This window comes from Fukomys damarensis, unplaced genomic scaffold, assembly GCF_012274545.1.
Source record: "Fukomys damarensis isolate Sample0158 unplaced genomic scaffold, DMR_v1.0_HiC HiC_scaffold_1, whole genome shotgun sequence".
In the NCBI taxonomy this organism is placed as follows: Eukaryota; Metazoa; Chordata; class Mammalia; order Rodentia; family Bathyergidae; genus Fukomys; species Fukomys damarensis.
The window spans coordinates 58,191,919-58,213,539 of NW_022900913.1; the positions used below are offsets into that span (position 1 = coordinate 58,191,919).

The 21,621-nt window shown below is 43.7% G+C and overlaps 1 protein-coding gene across 2 annotated transcripts in view; it reads left to right on the forward strand.

Annotated features, from left to right (window-relative positions):
* The window catches only part of Ankdd1b (ankyrin repeat and death domain containing 1B), a 56,418-nt gene extending 34,803 nt beyond the window's left edge, over positions 1-21,615 (forward strand). The window contains exons 8-15 of one of the 2 annotated variants that reach the window (XM_010619120.3): positions 532-630; positions 4,753-4,851; positions 7,297-7,395; positions 10,263-10,361; positions 13,349-13,444; positions 16,398-16,590; positions 20,358-20,489; positions 21,508-21,615. In XM_010619120.3, coding sequence (XP_010617422.1) covers positions 532-630; positions 4,753-4,851; positions 7,297-7,395; positions 10,263-10,361; positions 13,349-13,444; positions 16,398-16,590; positions 20,358-20,489; positions 21,508-21,569 — 879 coding nt within the window. In that variant the 3' untranslated portion in view covers positions 21,570-21,615. The remainder of the gene's footprint in view (positions 1-531; positions 631-4,752; positions 4,852-7,296; positions 7,396-10,262; positions 10,362-13,348; positions 13,445-16,397; positions 16,591-20,357; positions 20,490-21,507) is intronic. The other variant, XM_033761480.1, reaches the window with a different exon arrangement.
* The last annotated feature ends 6 nt before the right edge of the window (positions 21,616-21,621 follow it).

A 21,621-nucleotide genomic window follows, 5' to 3' on the forward strand; every position in this document is an offset into this window, starting at 1 on the left:
AACATTTAAAATCAGTTGGAAAGATTAAAGCTGTACTCTGTAAAAAGAATTCTAATTTTGCATGTTTTATAGTTTATGTATTATAATTTGTTATTTCCAAGATTATCTTTCTTATCAGGTTGTTGTTTCCTTGTGGGCAATTCATACAGTCTAATACATGTTTGCTGGAAAGACTAATGAAGGTTAACAACATCACAGAGACAATGAAAAGAGGCAGCAAAATGGCAGAGTGCAAGATTTGATGCCAAACAACTTGACTTACTTCCTAGCTTTGCCACTTTTCAGCCGAGGCTTAGTTTCCTTATCTGTAAAATGAGGATAATAATAATAACTCTCACCTTATAGGATTACAGTATGATTTCATTGGATCAAAGCATATAGTCTTGGCAGTATAAATTGATGCACAAATGTTCAGTAGTGCTATCCATTATCAAGAGTAATGTACAAAAGTTATAGTGAAAGCATGCTGTTTATTAAAGTAATTTAATTCCATGACAAGGGGCAATTACTAATTTTTTTCCCCCTTTTTAGAATGGAGAAACGCCATTCTTTTTAGCTGTTGCAGGAGGTCATGAAGAATGCAGTAAAGTGCTACTGGCAGCAGGAAGTGATATCAACATTCCAAATAAAGTATGTGCTCTGGTCAATGTTTACCTACACAGGGAGGGGATGTAGAATGTTCTTTAGGAAATCTGGTCCTGCATTACTCATTCACTGGGATTTTTTAGAATTAATGTTTATAATATGGTTGGTTTTGCTTAAGAGTTAATAATTTACCTCTGATATTCTCCCATTAACATCTGCTCGAAAGCAATATCATTCTTCCTATTTATAGGAGGAGGAATAATTTGGGCAAAGGGAAGAAGTAATTGTCACTTCTTAAAAACAGACACTCTTACTACCTTTGTTTCTATATAGCAAATAGCACATGCCTGGCTTGTACACACTAGATATTGAAAATAATTTATCGTGTGAAACAACTAGTGGCCAGTGTGGAGCCTGAAACAGGCAGGATAGTACCTTCTTTCAAATACAGAATACTTTTACATTTAGTCGTGGTGCTAAAAGCCTTAAAACTCTCAAGACTATATTGTTATCCTCATTTTTTTTTTTTAGATCAGAAAGCTGTAATTTAGAAAAGCTAAGGAACTCATCCAGCATGATACAACTAGTCAGTGCCAGTGCAAGGATTCAAACTCATGTCTGACTCTAGTACTGAAACTTTTCACCACTGCAATGGCCATAAATTCAGGTGGTTTACTTTCTTTGTTTCTAACTGGTATTAAATTGCGATGAAAATAATGTATGACAAAAATTTAAAGAGTACCCAAGGGCATATGGTAAGAAATGGCTTACTCCAACTCCTCATCTCAATTTCACTCCCTGGAAATTTAATTAGTCTTCCAGGAATTTTCCATGCATTCACATGGAAAGTGAGTTAAGACACAATGATGCCACACAAATTGTACCACATCATAAAATATATATTGCTCTGCACTTTGTGGGTTTTAGTTTAATTGCTGATATCTTAAAGATCTTTATATCAGCGTAATATGGAAACAATTCCTTTTCAAATAATTAAACACTAGAATCAAGAATAAAGTGCTGAACAGGGAAGGTTGTATATCCTTATATTCTGCTGGCAGAAGTGTATATGTGTACAACCCTTTTGAACAGCAATTTGTCACTTTTCAACCACATATGGGAAATTATATTAAAGGAATAATTTAAAAGGAGGAAAAAACTAACTATATGCACTAAGGTGATGAAGTTACCATCAAAAGCCAAAGAATTATATATACTTTATATGTAAATGAATGATCGAAGAAGGCTAAATAAATGTTTAGTGCACGTATTTCTTGGAAAATTGGCTATTATGAGTTATAATGATAAATATTAAAAATATATTGTGATGTAGAAAATGTTCATCATGCTGGGCGTGGTGGCGCATGCCTGTAATCCCAGCACTCAGGAGGCTGAGGCAGGAGGATCACTGTGAATTCAAGACCAGACTGGGTTACATAGTGAGTTCCAGGTCAGTCTCAACTACATAGTGAGACCCTGTCTCAAAAAACAAACAAACAAAAAAAGAAAATGTTCATCATTAAACACTGATTAAACATAATTAATATAATAATATAACAAATATATAATAATATGTCTATTTCTATCTAGTCCTGAGGGAACCATAGAAAGGGCCAAAACTACCTTTCTTTCTCCCTTCCTCCCTTTCTCTCTCTTTCTTTCTCCTTCCTGTTTCTCTTTCCCCCTTTTTTTCTTCTTTTTCTCTTTCTCTACCCATTCCTTCTCCCTGCTTCTCTTTCCCCTTCTTTTTGCTATTAATTGCGGCACTCTGAAAGACTTCCATTTTTACTTTTACAGTTACTTGGCCACAGTAGGCTCACCTAATTTATAAGTGACTCCTATTTCTTAGGATTCTATTTGCATACCTGGCAAACTGTTTAGCAATGTCATGAATATTTTATGAATATTACACTTAACAATCAATGATGTATGTCAGTTAAGTATCTAGTCACTTCACTTCCATGGTGTTCTTTTGGTATTTGGAAACCAGTGAGTTTTTCTTTTGGGTTTTGCATATTTGCCTCTAGAAGTTCATAAATCCTCCACATTGTACTGTAGTGCCTCAGATTCCCACAGCTCCTCTTGCCAGAGGATTCCTGCAGGGAGTTCAGAAGTTCTCTCTGCTTTAGGTGGGCTCGGACCTTCCCAGGGAAGGTGCTTCTTACCGTTCTGATCTCAGTCTAAATGTCACTTTATCCAAGAAAGTTTTCTTGGTCACTCACTAGAAAACAGCCATCCAGTCATGTGTGTTACTTCCATTGTAGCACTTATAACTACCTGATATTATTCTTCTAATAGAATCTAGAATATATTAAACAGATTTATTCTTAGTCTACTGATTGATTGATACCAGTGTACCGACCCATGGATGTGTGGATTGTCCATCTCCACTAGAATGTAATGTCAGACAGCACATCAGATGTGTTTACCAGTACAGTCCTCCAGGGCCTGCCATAGGACTTGCCACATGGTAGATGCTCCATAATTTTTTGGGGAATGAATCAAGTGGTAAGTATACGTATTGCCTAGTTTGTTTATCTTCCCAGAGAGAAAGAGGTAGAAGAGTGTAGGAGGCAGAACAATGTCCCCCTCTCCCAGAGATATGCACACCTTAATCCCTGGAACCTGTGAGTATGTTAGGTTTTATAATGAAGGAGAATTTCAGTTGGAATTAAGGTAACTAACCTTAATGAGTTTTCCTGGTTTATCTAATAGGCATAAGGTAATCATAAGGGACACTTAAGGTGTGTGTGTGTGGGGGGAGAAGGTCAAGACATTGCAGTGTAAGGACTCAACCACTGCCAGCTTTGAAGATAAAGAAAGGATGAGGTGTAGGAGGCTTCAAAAAACTAGAAGACATGGAAATGGATCCCAATGAGACAAATGAAAAATGATTGTTCTTAGCATCTGTTCCAGTTATCTATTGCTTCGGAGCCACCTAAATGAAAAACCAGTGTCTTAAAACAATGATATTATCTTTCATGGATCTGTGGTGTTGATCTAAATAACATATGGAGGAAGATTCCCTAAAGACGAAGTTTGCACGGAAGAGCAGAGCAGTGCAGTGGGAGTCTGTGTGTCATAGTAAGCCGTAAGCTTATTCAAGGACGTTGAGGCCAGGAGGAGATTTTAGAGGCAAAATGAAGAGGATTATATAAGACATTTTGAAAGAATACTCTTTGACTATAAAGTTTAGTGAAAAGGGTGGCATTGGTCTCAGATTACACATAATTGTTGGCAGACATCTGTGCAAAAGAATTGTTTGTGTAGCAGTGCCATGGCTATTGTCCCAGCTTGTGTTTCTGGTAGTCTTTTTTAACCGTTATCATTAGGCATGTGTGTATGAAATTTCTTTCTTCACAATCTCCTGGCTTTATTAAGGTTTGAAAAAAGTGATTCCATTTTGATTCTGACAACTTTCGCAATGGATTGATTGAGCTCAGCTGAGAAATTCTTACTTTGGCTCTGTCGTGTGATTACAGTCAGAGACATCAGCCAGGATTTTGGTCACTTAAAGGATTAACTAAATTAGGTATCCAAGATGCCTCACTCACATGCCTGGTCGTTGATGCCAGCTGTTGGCTGGGGGCTCAGTGGGGACTTTTGTCCAGAACACAAACACATGGTCTCTCAGTCTTCTTGTCATGTTCTCTTGATCAGAGCAGTTACATGGTCCACCTAGATTGAAAGAGTGAAGAAACCCCACTTCTTGATGGAGAAGTGGCAGAGTCATATTGCAGCAGAGCATGTGGGACAGGGGATATCAGTGCGGCCACTTGGGAAGGTAATTTCCTCCAGTACCTGTATCAGGAGGACCTGAAAACACTTTGTGCCGATCTTATAATTAACCAATCAACAGCTAATTCATTGACATATTATGGCAAGGCACCATGCTCGATTGGCACTAATGTTCGCCTTCAGAACATTGCATATTTGTTCCTGAGGACTGTGACACTGTAATAGTAATAGTAATAGTAATAGTAATAGTAATAGTAATAGTAATAGTAATAGAGACACTTTGAAGTAATAGTGCCCCAAAGCATTGGAAACATTGGATTTCCTTTTCTAGCCAGCTCTTCTGCTTCATTGTACTAATTATTTACCATATGAGGACAGCACATTGGGTTGTAATGGGGATTCCCTCTCTGTCCTCTCTGTCTCTCGCAGCTCAATGTCAGTGCTTTGCAGACAGCAACCCAGAATGGCCACGTGTCCCTCGTCAACTTTCTTCTCAGTGAGAACATCGAGCTGCACCAAGGGATGGAAGTGAGTCTGTTCCACTTAACAGGGGCTTTGGTCCTGGTGCCACGAGGCTGTCTGGGCAGGGGAGATGCCCGTTATGATATGTGTAGGGGTTGAGGTGTTTCACAAGGGACAAATTCTTTCTGCAAAGGCTGGCTGACTCCTTCTAGGGGCCGAGTCTTAATCTTGAGAAATAAAATCCATCGGATGAATTTTTAAAAGTCATTGAAGTCCCTGAGGAAAATGAAATCTTTGTGCTTTCAATATGTGTGCTTGCTGCAGTCAAACTTTCTCACAGGTGGGTAGGTGCCCAGACCCCTGTAGTAATCTCATCAGCCTGGGAAAATGCAAAGCTGCTGTAAATATGAAGAAGGGTGGTGATTTTTCCCTCTTTCCCTAAATGAGCATGTTTTTTCTTTTGAAGGTCAACTCTTTATACTGATGTAGGTTTTCTGAAGTTTGAATTGGCTTTGGTCGAATGAACAAAGGCCCTCTGTGTTAGAATTAGACAAGAAACATTCCTCTGCTTTCCAGTGTATTTTCATTTCTCCTGTGAGAATATTATTTCCTCTGATCTTGCTGAGCCATTACTATTTATTGCATTAAACTGGAAAGAAGGGATGTGATTTGAATGCTGTTTGATAGTTTTTGGAGCCTGGAATTAGCAGAATTGGCTCTGGACTTACCTGGTCAGTCCAAAGATACTTTCTGTTTCTCAAGAGCAGCTTGACCCCAGCAAGGTGGGTGGTCTTGGCCCATTTCTTTAAGAGGAAGTCTGCTTCAGTTTCCTCCTTAATGTCCCAAGGAAGAAGTTTGTCCCTGAACTGAGGAGGCCCATACTGCCTTCCCCTCAGGCAGCCCCACACTTCCTTCAGGGCCATCTTCTCCTCCGTGGGCCTCAGCCGCCTCTGGCTGCTCAGCCCTGCTGTCCTATCTGCCCCTCTTCTCTTTCTCTCTTGCTGGTTACACTCTGGCCTGTGCACTGCACTTTTCTTCCCTCTGTCTCTTTGTCCTCAGGAGGAGGCTGGTGCAGACGTTGGGGTCCTGAAGGCCTGGGCTCAAGCCCTTTCTCTGCACTTCTTCACTCTGTGGGGAGTCCTGGCTCTTTGCCCCTTGCATAAAGGGGAGTTGCCAGAGTCCTAGGATTACTGTGAATACTGTTCCTGCACAGCCAGTAGTTAACCTAGCATTTAAAACAGAGCATCAGTTGTTGGGGATGTGTACAAAGAACCATTATGAGAGTGCTGAATGGGCCCAAGTGATACGTCCACCCTGGGTGCCCCGCACCTCTCTCTCAAGCCTTAGCTGCTTCTTTGCCTCTTTCCCCCTGGCAGCTGCCTTCCCTCCTCCTGGAGCCCGGTTTCCTCTCCTGCCTCAGTGCACCAGGGCAGCTGCGTGGAGCTGATGCCTAGTGTGTTACAGAGCAGGTGGGTTCCAGCCAGGCTGGAAGAAGGACCTAGAGGCTCTCAGGAGAGTGTGGCCGGGAAGACCTGATTTATCCACAGAGGAGAAGAAAGAGAACTGGCTGCAGAAGGCTTCACTCTGAGGAGCATGAACAGCTGAAAGGGCCTTTACAATGCTGAGTCCTATAGCCAGTAAGGGCTCCGGATGCAAGACCCAGGGACTTACTTCCGGGAGCCTTGAACAGCCCAAAGGGCCTCCAAGATGCTGGGAGATCTATAGCTCAGTGAGGCTCCGGGAGCTTGACAAGCAGCAAGAGACACCCAGGAAGGAACACACAGAACTAGTTGGAAAACAGACCTTTATTAGTCTGGCCAGACAGCAGTTTTGGAACCAAATTGCTGGCTCACAGAGGCACCAGCTCAGGGGTTTGCACAGTTTTTAAAGACAAGGGGTGTGGATTACAAGCACAGCAAGTGGGCAAGGGGTCAAGGGTCAAGGTTCTGCTGACCATCATAGATGGTAAGCAGTCACGTACTCTGGAGTCACACATCGATGATTAACAGATGCCTATAGGATGTTTCAAAGGCCACCAAGACATTCCGGATGAGCAAACAGTTTGACAGTTAACTTGGGATATCTATGTATGGTACAGATTTTATTTCGTAGTCTAGAGCCACTAACTTACACGTCAATCGTGATCTGGACTTCAAACAGTACAAGATTGCCTTACATTCCTAGGCCAGGGTTAGAACAAAGGTCGGGGCTACAGCCACAATGGGAGGGGGTTAGAGCACTGGCTCCTAGGCCCCTTTTGCTTTGGTCTCACAGTGGATACTCGTGGCTGGATTCTGGAGAGGAAAGCTGAACACAAGAATCTGCCCCTGAATAAATGCGGAGGGACACCGGTCCCCTGATAGACTGCAGGGCCTGCCATTGTGGCAGACATTTCCAGCATCTGGGAGTTCAATGGGAAATCCACACAGTATCTGCACAAATGGGTTGCTTTGTGATTTCAATGGAGAAGCCAGAATCTTTTGGATTTGAAATTTTTCTCTCCTTCTGCAGCCTAAGGAGTCCCCTCTTCATTTAGCAGTCAGCAACAACCACATAGCTGTTGTAAACAGCTTATTAAGTGCCCAGCACAACACTGATGTCTTAGATCAGGTAAGTCAGGCAAATCAGAACCCGGAGAGCCTGTTTTCTTGTTTCAACACTCTGTGTGCTCTTGGGAGTTCTGATCTAGTTCAAGGTGCCCTTTTACTCTTCTCATTCCCCCTTTTCTCCTGTAACCTTCACCCATCCCCACTGGGTCTGTTTTAGAGGCACAGGTAGGGTTCAGCCGTGCTTGAAGGAATCTTGTTCACACCTAACAGGCCTAGTTGGCACTTTTGCTAAGCAGTTGCTCAGAGGAGATGATCATTGTTTCTAAGTCTGAAGCTTCTCCCCATGAGTCCCCTAAGGGGCCCCTTCTGCATAAGAAGGAAGCTGCCTTCTGCATCGTGGACTGTAAATGTGTCTTCCTTTGCCCAAAGCCGAAAGAGACCTCTTGGAGTACAACAGTCATCAGGAATTCAACCTGCTGGGGCAAAATCAACTGCTTCATAAGAGCCATTATCACTGGCTGGAAAAGGCAGTGGGAGGCAGGACCACAGCAAGCTGAGAGCCAGGCACTGTCCCCTGTGTCATGACCTCTCTGCTCTCTTCCAGGGAAGTAGGGGGAGGTGCTGGGCCTGCCTGTCCTCGTCCAACTTGTGGCCCCATTTCCTCCTCTGTAAACCCAGAAACAGACTCCAGCTCCAACCTCTGGGTTGACTTTTGCCAAAGCCAGTGGGGATTTCATCTCCACTTCTGTCCCTTCCTCCTGAGGGAACCTCCTGTTTCATGTCTTTCACTATCCCAGAACTTAGGGGTAGAGATCTCATCCTCTGGTGATTAAATAAATTCACATATTCAACTCTGCTAATGCCCTAAGTCTTTTCTTAGTAGGTAGAATCTTTGCTAAATACACAGAGCCTTATGCTCACCTGACTTTGGTTTTCATAAAACTGCTTAGATCTCCTCTTGGGAAGGAGCATTCGTTAGGCTTGCCAACCATTTATCACCTCAAGCTTTTTGGTTAGACCAAGAATACACATGTAAAATAAGAAAATTCACATTTTGCATACAAAATAAGAACATAAATATACTAAAAAAAAAAAAGCATATTTATAGAGAAAGATAATTCTCTTTTTTTGTTGTTGTTGTTGCCGGGGATCCAACTCAGGACCTTGCGCTTGTGAAGCAGGTGGCGGAACCACTGAGCTAAATCCCCGGCAAGATAACAGTTTTTAATATCTTGGTTACCTGTCTTCTAAACTTAAAACAGAATTGTCAGCATGAGATTGCCAAGCATGGTGGTGCATGCTTGTAATCTCAACAGGAGGCTGAAGCAGGAGGATTGCTGCGAGTTAGAGGCCGGCCTGCCTGAGCTACATAGTGAAACCTTGGTATCTGTTGTATTACGCTTGTGCCTGTGTTCCACGTTGGTATACCGTCCGTAGGTTCATTGTACTGAATTTTAGACGATGAGCCCCAGAGCCTGCAGCTGGAGCTGTAATAAATGCTTTTCACTTAATCATGCTGGCTCTTCCAGAGAGTCGGCCCTGCACTCGGGTGGGAAGACTGCAGGGTTCATGCCATCACTCAGCTGTGTGACCCTGCGAGGTTGCTTCCCCTCTCTGGCTGCGGGTCTGGGCTAGATCACTGCCAAGGCTCCTTTGTGTCCCGAGAGCTGAGAAATGTCTTCACACCAGCCTTCCTTCTGGTGGGAGCTTCCTTATGAGAGATTCTTGAGATTTCACATCTTTCTTTTGAAACACTCACCCTTTGATAGGAGGACTACTCCAGAAAGAAAGCAGGAGTCCTGGCCTCCTTCATGCATTATAACATGGGAATCAAGGAGACAGCAGTAACCACTCATTCCTCCATCTAGACATTGCTGCTGTTAACGCTCTTTATCTATTTCCTTCTCTTTCTCCATGTGTATTTTTAAATTAATTAAGCTCAGCTGGTTGTAGTGTTGTTGTCTTGTAAGGTTTTTTAATGTTACATCAAATATTTTTTCACTTGTAAAAATAATTTTTGAAATCATATTTTGTGGTAAAATAAGCACTGCATGAAAATGACCATTTTAACTCTGCAGTCCTGTGGCACCAATTACCTTCATGCTGCATTCACGTTGTGGGCGATCATCTTCGCTGTCCATCTCCAGAACTCTGTGTGTGTGTGGTAACAGGGATTGAATCCAGGGCCTCATGCATGCTAGGCAAATGCTCCGCCACAGAGGTCCCCAGCCCTTGCCTGATTTTTGAAAATTTTATTTTGAGACTAGGTCTCACTGAGTTGCCCAGGCTGGCCTCCAGTTTGTGATCCTCCTGCTTCAGCCTCCTGAGTAGCTAGGATTATAGTTGTACATCACTGCACCCAGCCAGAACTTGCTTCATCCTCCCGAAGTGTGACTCCATACCTACTAATCAATAGCTTTCCCCCAACTCCCTTCTCCACAGCTTCTGGCTGCCACCCTTCTTCCTCCTGTCTGTACTACTCTAGGTACCTCACACTCAACCCTTTTTTCTCCCCCCACTTCCTCCTTCCCCTCCCCTTTTCGGTGTGACATGAGTCTGACTATATTGCCCAGGCTGGCCTTGAGCTTCTGGGCTCCAATGATCCTCCTGCCTCATTCTCCTGAGAAGCTGGACTGTAGGTGTGAGCCACTGTACCCAGCTCAGAAACAGTTTTTAATGGTTGCCTCTGATTCTCATTTATAGATGTGGCATACTTTATCTCAGGTCTCATTGCAGAAAATGATGTTTCACTATTATGAATAATACTGCAGTGATTGTCCCCTCTGCCCATGTGACAATACATGATCTGTGTATTTCCACTTAAGCCCATGTAGTACACCTCAGCTTCCCCTTTGTCTTTTCACTGTGCAAGGACATTTTTCCCTCCTTCATGTGTCTCTATTACATTTTAAAAACTTACCGTGGCAGAGGCAGCGAACCCCTCTGCACGTGGCTGCTGATCTTGGAAATGTGGAGCTGGTGGAAACCCTGCTGAAGGCGGGCTGTGATTTGAAGATTGTTGATCAGGTAACCACCGCTTTCTCTCTCTGCTGCTGAGATGGTGCTGCGAGCATGACCCGCCGTCTTAGCAGTGCCTGTGGGACACAGGCACAAACCAGAGAGACTGCATTTTTGTAGACAGGAAAACATCCCAATTTTGATTGAGGTATGTCAATAAGAATTTGTACTCTAACAAATGTGTTTTAAGATTCAAAGTATCCATTAAATGTTTTTAAAGGTAGCAGATGTACATGGTCTAAATATACAAATTATATATATACAGTATATATGTATATGTCTTACAGTCAAATTTTTCATCCACCGTTGTCCCTACTTACCTGGTTCCCACAGGTTCCAGAAGGACCCATTATTATTATAAATCTCTTCTGTTCCTTCCAGGAGTTCTTTATACATACACAAGCAAACATTGAATCCATCATTTCATTTTTTTAAAACAATGGTGACATAATTATAATACTGTTCTATATTTAGCCTTTTCCTCTTAACATTAAAGTGTTAACACTTTTCCTTTTTTTTTTGTTTTTCTTTTCTTTTTGGTACCAGGGATTGAACTCAGGACCTTGTGCTTGCATGGCAGGTGGTGGAACCACTGAGCTAAATCCCTGGCCCAAGTGTTAACACTTTTCAAGTGGAAGTCAACATATTAGTAGATGGAGAGCGTTTCTATTTTTTAAACAGCTGCGAGGACATATTATAATTTACTTATATCTCAATTGGTAAATGTTAAGTTATTCCTACACTTTTACTATAGCTGTGGTGAATAAATGTACATGTGTCTGAACTTTTTAGTTTAATTAAATATTAATTTTGATAGCATACACATAACATAAAATTTATAATTTTAACTTTTCTTTTTTTGTTGTTTGGTGCTGGGGATCGAATCTGCGGCCTCAAGCATGTTTGGCAAGTTCTCTATAGCCCCAGCCCCAAACTTGCAGTTTTCCTCCTTTGTCTTTACCCACATAGTTAATTAGCTCAGTGCCTCCTTAATTTTCCCCACTTTAATTCAAAATCACACATTTTACATTTGTAGAAATGTTACCTTCTGCATGTCAGTTTGTTTTTTTTTTTAATTTTTAGTACTGGGAATTGAACTAATTGCCTTCCCATTGAGCCCTTTTTAATTTTTAACTGTGAGCCAGAGTCTTGTCAGGTTACTAAGTTACCCAGGCTGGGCTTCAACTTGTGACCCTCCTGCCTCAGCCTACCAGCATGCTAGAAATAGAGATGTGTGTCACCATGCCCGCTGCCCAGGCCTTTCTATATTTTGAGACTGACCCTTGCTAAGTCTTGAAGTTCCCCAGGCAGGGCTCTATTAATTAATAAATTAAAACTACATTTTCTTACCCACTTCCACTATTTTTACTAAAGATAAGTGTTTCTATGAACACATTTCATTCTAAATGAAAGAAAAAAATGAAAGAGCAAAGTTGTACATTTTACTTTCCTGGAGGCCTGCCTTTGGGGCCTGAGGTTCTTTTCTTGTTTTTGGAAATAAGGTCCCGTTATGTAGTTCAGGCTGGACTTGAACTTGCAGGTGATCCTCCAATCCTCCTGCCTCAGCCTTCTGGGTGCTGGGATGATAGGGCGTGTGCCACCACTCCCATCTGGGCCTGAGTTTCAGGAAGTTCACAGGGTCTCCTGTCCACCTCCTCTCACTGTCTAGGGTCAAAGTGTCAGCCTTTCACTCCAGTGCATATCATCAGGACAGTTTTCTCATTCTGAAACTCTGCCTTTCAGAATGTTGCTTTCCCAAAATAGGCTAATTATGTAGATTCAAATGGCTTTACACGCCAGAATTTAGACAGCATGCAATTAGAGGCTTGCTAAATGCCTGTAAAATGCAGTTCTTCCTAATTTCATTACTGTCTCTTTTGATTAGAGGTTGATTACTTTCAACCCTAATTTCCCAGCCCACCTGGGCCGTAGCGCCTGGACTGTCAGCTGGATCGGTTGTGTTTGTGGGAATTGTGCTCCTGGGCAGTACCCAGCCCTGCAACAGAATTATCAGTTATGTTTCTGCATCCTTAAGGGCAAAAAGACAGGTCCTAAGATAGGAAACTTCTGGAGTTATTTCTGACCATTCATTTTAATTATCTGCGGGGTACCTGAGCACAATCTTAGGACTGTTTGAAAAGCAAAGGAAAACTATCATCCTTTGTTCCAGAAGACATGTACATATAGAAGCCATGCACTGTGTAGAGTAGGGGATACTGTTTGTAAAGTTGTGTGTTCTGGCTTTGAGCTGCAGCCATCCAATGAAAATTGATAGTTTGTGTAAGACAGCGTATGGACTCTAGGCAATACAGATTCTAAATTATGTCCAAATAGCCCTTTTTGCTCATTCTGCTTGTGTTAAAATAGGAAAAAAATTCTAGGTAGGAATCTAGTTAGCTGAACTGTAGGCTATGAAGTAAGTTGTGTTGTCATTGTTGATTTATTATTATTATTATTATTATTATTATTATTACTATTATTATTATTATTATTATTTATTTTGGTACCAGGGATCGAACTCAGGTCCTTGTGCTTGTGTGACAGGCTGAGGAACCACTGAACTAAATCTCCAGCTCGATACTATTTTTATTAAGACACAGCCTTTTTCATATTACTCCACCCTCCTCAAAACATTTCATTTGCTGGTCTAAAGTGGCTGGCTGTTCGTGCTCCTGCCATCGTATCAGCATTCCACTCAGAAAGAGCAAAAGTGGAGGGAAAATGCGTCTCTCTTCTCCTCAAAGACACATCCCAGAACTTGCATGGTCCCTTCCACTGACCAGAGTATCAACCATAAACCCGGCCACAGGGGAGGCTGGGAAACATCAGGAATGGCTCCTGCCTAAGGGCTTGCTCTGCATTGCCACATGGCCCTCCCCACTGCCTAGTGGCCTAGGTTCACCCAACAGAGGAAGTGCTGGAATCAAGATCAGAACCAAGGTGCTTGTCTTCACTACCAGCAACACCACCGACCCTTTTGTCTGCTTCACTTTTAGCAAGGCAGGACCGCGCTGGCCGTGGCCGCCAGGGGCAGCCACAGCCTGGTTGTGGACATGCTCATCAAAGCAGAGAGGTACCGCACCTGGAGAGAGGTGAGGCTGTCTCCTCTGGGCGGGACTTCTGGGCGGGTGGGCTCTGTGGGAGCTCTCTGTCAGGGTATGGGGTTCAGCTGAGCCGGAGCCCCCTCCTCCTCCAGTTGTCAGCTCTTGGGCCTCTCGTGCCAGCTCCTGCAGTGTGGCTGGGCTGTGTGCTCTGCCCTGCAGTATCCGGGCACCTCTGCTGCCAGAGGCTCCAGGGAGTGGTAGAAAGGCTTTTTATGGTCCTGCCGTTTCCACCATACCCCTGGGGTGGTTCTCGGAGCATCATGGCTGAGATCAAATTTTATTTATCTGAGAACACATAAAAGCTGTTTCTAAGTCAATTTTTGGCCTCTCTTTCATGGTTATTTCCTCTGGTATCTGCCACTCTTCTGGTAAGAACTACCACCCCTGACCACCCCAATACCCCAATCCTGGTCTGTGCCCCCAGGCAAGGTGCCAGCACCAGCCTCAGGGTAGAGTGATTCCATCCTCTTGGCCCTGGGCTGCAGGACTGCTCTCCCCAAGAGGGTGCCAGCACCAGAACTCAGGCCCCCCTTGTGCAGGTGTCTGCCCCGGGGGAACTGGGAGCCTGACTTGCTGTCCACTTGGCCCACTCTGGGAAATTCCCTTTAAATGAAAGACGTTTACTGTCTATGCCTCTGTTTAAATGGCTCAGTACTGTGGACTTACAACCATAGGTTGCTTAGCAACAAGAACACACTCCGTGACATGTGTCAGCAGGCGATTTGATCTCTGTGCAACTGTCACAGGGCTTTTCCACTACCCAGGAGCCACTGCGTTGTCCCCGCCTCACCAGCTCACCCCTGACCAGGTCGCTGCTCTGTGGCTGTGTCTCTCCGAGTCTTCTAAAGGCCACACCATCCTCCGCACGCAACACCTTTTTTTTTTGGCCTATAAAACATTTTTTTAACAGAGCTCGACTTATCTCTTTCCTTTTCTTCCCCTTCCTCTTATTTCCATTGTTCCTCCTCCTCCATTTCCCCATGGTTTTTCTGTATCTTTATGCTCATTTTCTAAAACCATTACTGTATTTTCTTGAAGGCTGCTTTATTAAGTTCCACCTTTTTCATTTGCTTTTTAATCTGTTGCCTCCACATCTTCTCTGAAACTGGAAGCATTCATTAGCTCTATTTTTACTGCATAGTACATTCTTAGGTTCTTTTGGCTTGATAAGAGTAAGTGACTTTTCCAACAAATGAATCATCCCTCTTTCCTAACATATCTCTAACATATAAGGGTTAGATAAACTTTGAAAACTATATAATGTATAAATGTAGCTGACGGAGGCCCCCAGAAATGGTGAGTGTTGTTGACCCTGGTGGCAGCTGGAGTTTTGAGGTCTGAGGTGGGGGGAGATTTGTTTTTTTAATATATGTATAGCTTTTATATGTATATGTTTACCAAGTGCATTTATTATTGTTTTAAATCATCTTTGTTCATCAGACAAGCTTATGTCCTTGCCTAAAATAAAATGGTTCCCCCCAAAAGATTAAAGATATAATTTAAAATTTCTTTCTTATATCTACCTTCTGTTCATGCATATATATATATAAATATATACATATATGTATATATTTAGTCTCTCAGTCTTTCATCATTAAATTCAGCGATTCAGAAGCAAAAGGGCTTCTTAAAATTTGGCGTATATCCTTTTAATCGCCAATTTTGGCCCTGTGACTCCACAAGCCCAAATGGACCTGCACATCATTCAGGGCTGTGGCAGAGAAACTAACGCTTCCACCCACATGGACATGTTCTGTGCTTTCCTGTGGAGGCTGAGGGTCTGTCTACCCAGCCCAATCCCAGGATGCATGAGACATACAAGTTTCCCTAAGAAATACAGATGCTATGGTGCAAGAATGCACTTTTTATCCTGTGGTGTGGATATTTTGGTGGATTCACTGTTGTTTCAGGAGATGGGGTGAGGGGCAGAGGTGAGGGGCCCACAGCTCCTGTGTTTCTTGGGTCTTTCCATTGTCAACCTTTCTTAGGATTTCTTCAGAGCTGGATACTATGAAAGTAAAGCTGAAGACCTGTCCTTCACAGTCTCTAAAACAATTACAGGCAGCCGGGCGTGGTGGTGCATGCCTGTAATCCTAGCTCTCGGGAGGCTGAGGCAGGAGGATCCCTGTTAGTTTGAGACCAGCCTGGGCTACATAGTGAGTTCCAGGGTAGTCTCAACTATATAGTGAGACCCTGTCTCAAAAAAACAAAAAACAAAAAACAAAAAACAAAAAACCAATTACAGGCATTTCATGTCTGCCATTCCTATTCTAATGTGGACCAAAGGAAACTTCCAGAAGCCAAAAAACAAGTTGCTAACCCTGGCAAAGTGCTATCAGGCTGAACCTGGCTGCAGAGTTTGAAACCAGTGATTTCCCTGCTCCAGTCCTCCCCACTCCCTCAAGCACCTCTTTTCCTTCCCCCCTGGAGTTAGGCTCCTGGTTTCTTGACTTGAGGAGCCAGCACTGGGTCTCATTCAAAGCCTGTGTAGCCTGGGTCCCACTGGAGCTTTGGTATGAGAAAGTCAAATACACAAAAGAAGAAGAAGGGACTTTATGAAATTTATGTTAAAATTATTGTGATGGGGCTGGGGATTTAGCTCAGTGGTGTTGCTGACTGCCTCACAAGAGCAGGGTCCTGAGTTCAATCCCTAGTACAAAAAAAAGTTGTTGCGATATTTCCTTTCTGGAGTGTGCATATTTCAGTCAGCAGCACAGAGCACTATACTGCAAAATCCCTTATTTTCTGTGTCTGACAGAGGGTCCCTGAGCTTTTTATTTCAGACACTTGTCTCCATCTTGTCTGGCAAACAGTGATAGAGAGCTCAGGAAAACAGCTGCAGACACCACCTTCCTGGTGGGGTCTGAAAAGCACATATACTCTGTGTAAGGCAGTGAGCTGGCTTGTCTGGAGTAATCTAATGCAATCATTTTCAATTTAGAAGCATCCAGAGGATGCATCAGCAGGAGCTGCTCTGACTTTCAAGCAAGACCACAGTCTGCAGACCAGGCACATCCGCACGGTCCTCTGGAACCTCGCATACCGTCAGCTGAAGGCCGACCAGTGGCAGAGGCTGGCTCGCTCGTGGGACTTCACAGATGACCAGATTAGAGCCATTGAGGAGCAGTGGACAGGTGAGTGTGGCCTGCTGGAGTGGGCAGTGTATGAGGTGCAGCAGTCCTTTCTGGACCTTCCCGGTGCTCACAGGAAGCAATGGAGTCCGGGGGAGCCCCGGCATGGGAACAGTTAGCTTAGGGATTGGGAACTCTGCAGAAAACTAAACTCACTAGAGTCTGCAGTAAACTGAAGTTTGCAAAGGATGAGTACTTCTATTGAGCTGTGTTGAAAAGGTGGCCTTTAGCCTAAAAAGAACTAAAGTTCCCAACTGAGTGGACACCAAGGAAGCAAGGACTTAACAGTTGGGCATGCCACTGGGAAGCCAGCCTAATTTCTCCTGTCCCCTGTAATTGTCCTGTGGTCAATGGACTTACTCTGCAGTCAAAAGGCTCATTATTTAGGGTCTCCACTCCAGGAGGGATCCCTTCAACCAGGGAAAGGGGAAAGAGGTGCTTGCAGGATGTGGCTTGGTCGGAGTTGGCTGTCCCACGAGAGACAAAGGGGGATACAGAGGAACCTGTGGGTTAGGTGATTCTGAGTCATTTCAGCTGGACTCTGGCTGGCAGAATTAGTGAGGTCAGATCACCTAGGTCCCTTAGCTTTTTTGTGTGTGTGTGATGTTGTAGTTTGAACCTTAGGCCATATGTGTGGTAGGCAAATGCTCCATCTCTGAGCCACACTCCTAGTCTACTCCATGAAGATTTAACTGACAGACTTTAAAATTCCCCTCATCCTGCTGCCATGTGCACTGCAGGTATGTTACATTCCCAAAGGCATCTCCAATTTTCCAGAGAGTCACAGAATAATATATTCCTAATTAGCCACAAAAGAGAATCTTAATAAAGTGACAGAAACCTTTGCAGGAACCAGTCAGTATTTAATGTCTGCAATAGACTGTGTTGCACTTGTTCATATGAAAGTCTCTCTCTTGCTCTCTTTTTTTTTTTTTTTTTTTTTTTTTTGATACCAGGGATCCAAGTTGGGACCTTGTGCTTGGGAGGCAGGTGGCAGAACCACTGAGCTAAATCCCCGACCCTAAAGTGTCTCTTTAGGATGAACCATAAGAGGTTCCATGGTTTGCTTGTATTTTGTATGGAAGCATCCGGGGGGCATGGGACTGTGGTTCTGCCATTGAACTCACATACACAAGGGCCAGGTCCAATCCCCAATACTGCAAAAGACAAGGAACCCTCAGAACCTTATGAGGTTCCTGGGAGAGATCTCCCCACATCAACTGTAAGCTATGTGCATACTCCATGGAGAGCATAACCTGGCTGGCACGGCAACGTTGCATACACAATCCAATTCTATCAGTTGTGGGCTTTTGAGCAAATGAGTGACCTGTCAGTGGCACTGAGGAAAAATTATTATATTTCCCTGAAAATAAGACTGGGTCTTATATTAGTTTTTGCTCCAAAGATGCAATAAGGATTCTTTTCATGGGATGTGTTATTTTTCATATATAATAATATACATTTATTCATGTGTGACAATCCATATTTATTCATTTAAGCATTTATTCATGTACAAAAATCTACATTTATTCAAATATAGTCATGTCATCTTCTGGAATATCATCATAACTCTCTAACTCCTGAATTCTGGCCTGAATTTCTTGTGACTCCATTTCCTGTAGAACTGTTGGCCCCAATCTTGTGTCCAGCAGTAGAGCTACCCTTAAATGAGGGCATCTTGTCCACGTAGCCTGCCCTTAGTGCATTGGCAACACCGCCGTCAGTGATTTTATCTGCGACTTCTTCACTCAGGTCACAACCTCTTGCAGGCTGAGCTTCACCAAGTTTCTGGTAAATCAGGTGTTAATTGAAGATTTAGGAGACAGGAGTGGCAACAAAAGTGATGACAGTTAAGAACGATGGGACAGAGACTTAGCTCAATGGTTCCACCACCTGCCTCGCAAGCTCAAAGATCTGAGTTTGAACCCCGGTACCAAAAAAAAAAAAAAAAAAAAAAAAAGAGGAAATAAATAAGTCAATAGCAAAGAGTAACAATAATAATGATAATGATCCAAGAACGATGGTCCAGCCAGGTGTGGTTGCACACATCTGGAATCCCAGCACTCGGGAGGCTGAGGCAAGACCAGCCTGGGCTACATTGTGAGTTTCAGGTCAGTCTCAACTACAAAAAAAAAAAAAAAAAGAAAGAATAATGGTCCAGAAGTCAGGTGTGGCGGTGCATGCCTGTAATTCCAGCATTCTGGAGGCTGAAGCAGGAGGATTGTCATGAGTTCAAGGCCAGCCTGGGCTACATAGTGAGGTCAAGTCAGCCTGAACTACATAGAGAGACCCTGTTTAAACTTCCTCCTACCAAAAAAAGAATTATGGTTCACAGAAAAGTGACAAAAAATTGCAGGCACCCAAATTCAGAAAAAATGTCTTTATTTCACACAATGCGTTAAGTACATCTGTTACAACACATGGTGTATTGAATTATGAAGATTCATATTAGACACAGCCATGTCTGTTCCTTGTCAAGTGTGCACTTTATTTGTGCTTTGTGCCTCTTCTCTGACTGGTCACGCAGCAGTCAATCTTGAGTTCTTCTGTTTACACAGGAGTTCACCTCTCATCCAAAGGTGACTGACTGCTTGGGTATTTACAAATAACTATAATTTACATTACCATTTAAGTATTAATGTCAATATTATTTCTCATATGTAATTATATATTAATATTGTTATTTTATAATTACACACATCTGTCATGTGTTGTGATAGACATACCGAATGTGTCCATCTGGCTGACAGTCTTAACTGGGGCTCATCAGGCTTATGTTACGAACACCCTGAAACATCACGTTAGGGCTTATTGTTAAGGAAATATGGTAGTTTGTCAAGTTTAGGAGAGGAACAGAAGCTAGAGCACCCGCTTCCTGCATGCAGCGTCCTCTCCCTGATGCCCCTCTAACACTCAAGCAGCACACTTCCTCCTGTCCTTGGAGCTCAGGCCCCCTCTGTGGCCTCTCTCTGCTTCTGCAAAGGGGCTGGTCCTGTGTTTGTCACAGTGAATGCTGGCGGGAGTGACAGTGGTTCCTCTGTCGCCCCGTCCTGACAGCTCCCTCAGCATCTTCCAGGGCCAGGCACTTGGGGCGTGTTTGCTAGAAGAATCTCCCTGATCTGACTGGGGAGTTGCAGGCTTGCATTGGAGTGGCTTCCTTGACACTGGTGGCAGAATGGCACAGGCCCACTGTTTAAGAGTATGACCTACGGATCACCTGCAGCAGTAGCAATAGCCTGTGGGAGCTTGTGAAACACATAGGATCGCACTCTAGACCAACTGAATCAGAATCTGCACTTTGGCAAGATGCCTAGTTGAGACAGTGCTCTGCTCTTGTGGTCCCGGGGATTGAAACCAGGGACTTGGCGTATACCCAGCCCTTTAAAAATGTTTTATTTTGAGAAAGAATCTTAGTCATTCAGATACCCTGGCTGGACTCAAACTTGCCATCTTTCTTCTGTCTCAGCCCCTAAAGTGCTGGGATTAGGTACACGCCCAGCTGAAATAGGCACTTTGAGTTTGAGACACATGGTCTGTGCAGCACCACTTAAACTTTGCAGAAGAGATCCGTATCTCCTTCAGTTTGTCCTCAGTGGTTCAGTCCCTTTTGCATGCCCTGGGTGCAAACACCAGTCATCATGAAGCCTTGGCCACGAGGGAAATGGGAAGGGTTTCTGCTCGTCATTGGGCTCTGAGCTGTCAGAACAGGAGTGGACAAGTTGCAATTGTGTTCACAGTGTTCCACCTCACATCTCTTGTGCCTGGTGTAGGAAACAAAAGCTTCCGTGAACATGGCCACAGGGCTCTGCTCATCTGGCTGCATGGGGCCCTGATGACACAGCTTGAGCCCAGCAAACATCTGTATGCAGAGCTGGTGCGCGCAGGCTTCCCAGAACTGGCCGGTGAGTCCCAGCCTTGCACAAACAGTAGCTCCTTTATGGTAGGCGACAGTGGGGAGGGCAGCACCAAGACAGCGGCAGTCCCAGCTGCTGTTAACTGAGACCCCTGAAGAATGTGGAGCCGTGGAAGGGGCTTCTCCTTCCGTGGCTGAGCTGGGTGACACTGGTCAGTCATATTTTAGCCAGGTGGCTCTCAGTGTCAGCCCCCTGCCGGGCATTTGGAAAAGTGCAGGATTTTCTGCTTCTCTGCATGTGTGGGGTGGGTAGGTGGGATGGGGCAGAAGCTAAACCACCTCCCGTGTTATAATATTGCTCTGGACACTTAAGAATTGTCTTGCTCACAAAGCCTGTATTGCCCCTGTTGTGACTCACTGCAAGTTGGTAGATTTTAAAATGTTACCTCAAGGCTAAGAAAATAGGAAGAGAAAGAAAGAAAGGGGAAAAAAGAAAGAAAGAGGCAAACAGGCTGCTTGTCAGCTGAAGTTATTGCTAAAATCACTCTGCCAAAATCACTGATCATATTGTCAGGAAAGATACTCTGAAAACGTAAGAAATGAGTTGGTGTTATAATCTCATGGAATCACAACCTCAGAAGCTAGGTTGAGGGGCAGCTGCCATTGTGTTTCTTGCCTGATGCAGTTTCATTTGGAGATGAGAACTCAAGTGAATCAGCCCACAGGTCTAGCGGTCCTTCCGGCAGTGTGGATGAGACCTAGCCTCTGGGGGTCATCCTCCTAATGCTGAGGTTCCCCACAACCTCTGTCTTTCCTATGAAAGTGTCCTCTGGAGATTTGGTGAAGGTGCCACACTCAGACACAGAATGGAAGGGATCCTACCTGCAGCACGGAGTGTCTGGGAACGTGACCTCCTTGTACCAGTGTTCACGCCCATTGATTACAGAAGGACATAAAAACATCGATTTGACAGGGTGGTGTGGGATTAAATGAGAACCGTGACTGGCATATCGCAAGTGCTTAAAAATATTAGCTGTTAATCAATAATGTAATCTCATCTTTTCCAGAGAAGATTCGTCAAGTGAAAAGCAAAGCTTGCTCAAGCTCCAGGAAATGTGCAATTTCATAAATGCCTCAAGAAATTATATTTATTTTTTTCTTTTTTTTTTTTTTTTTTTTTT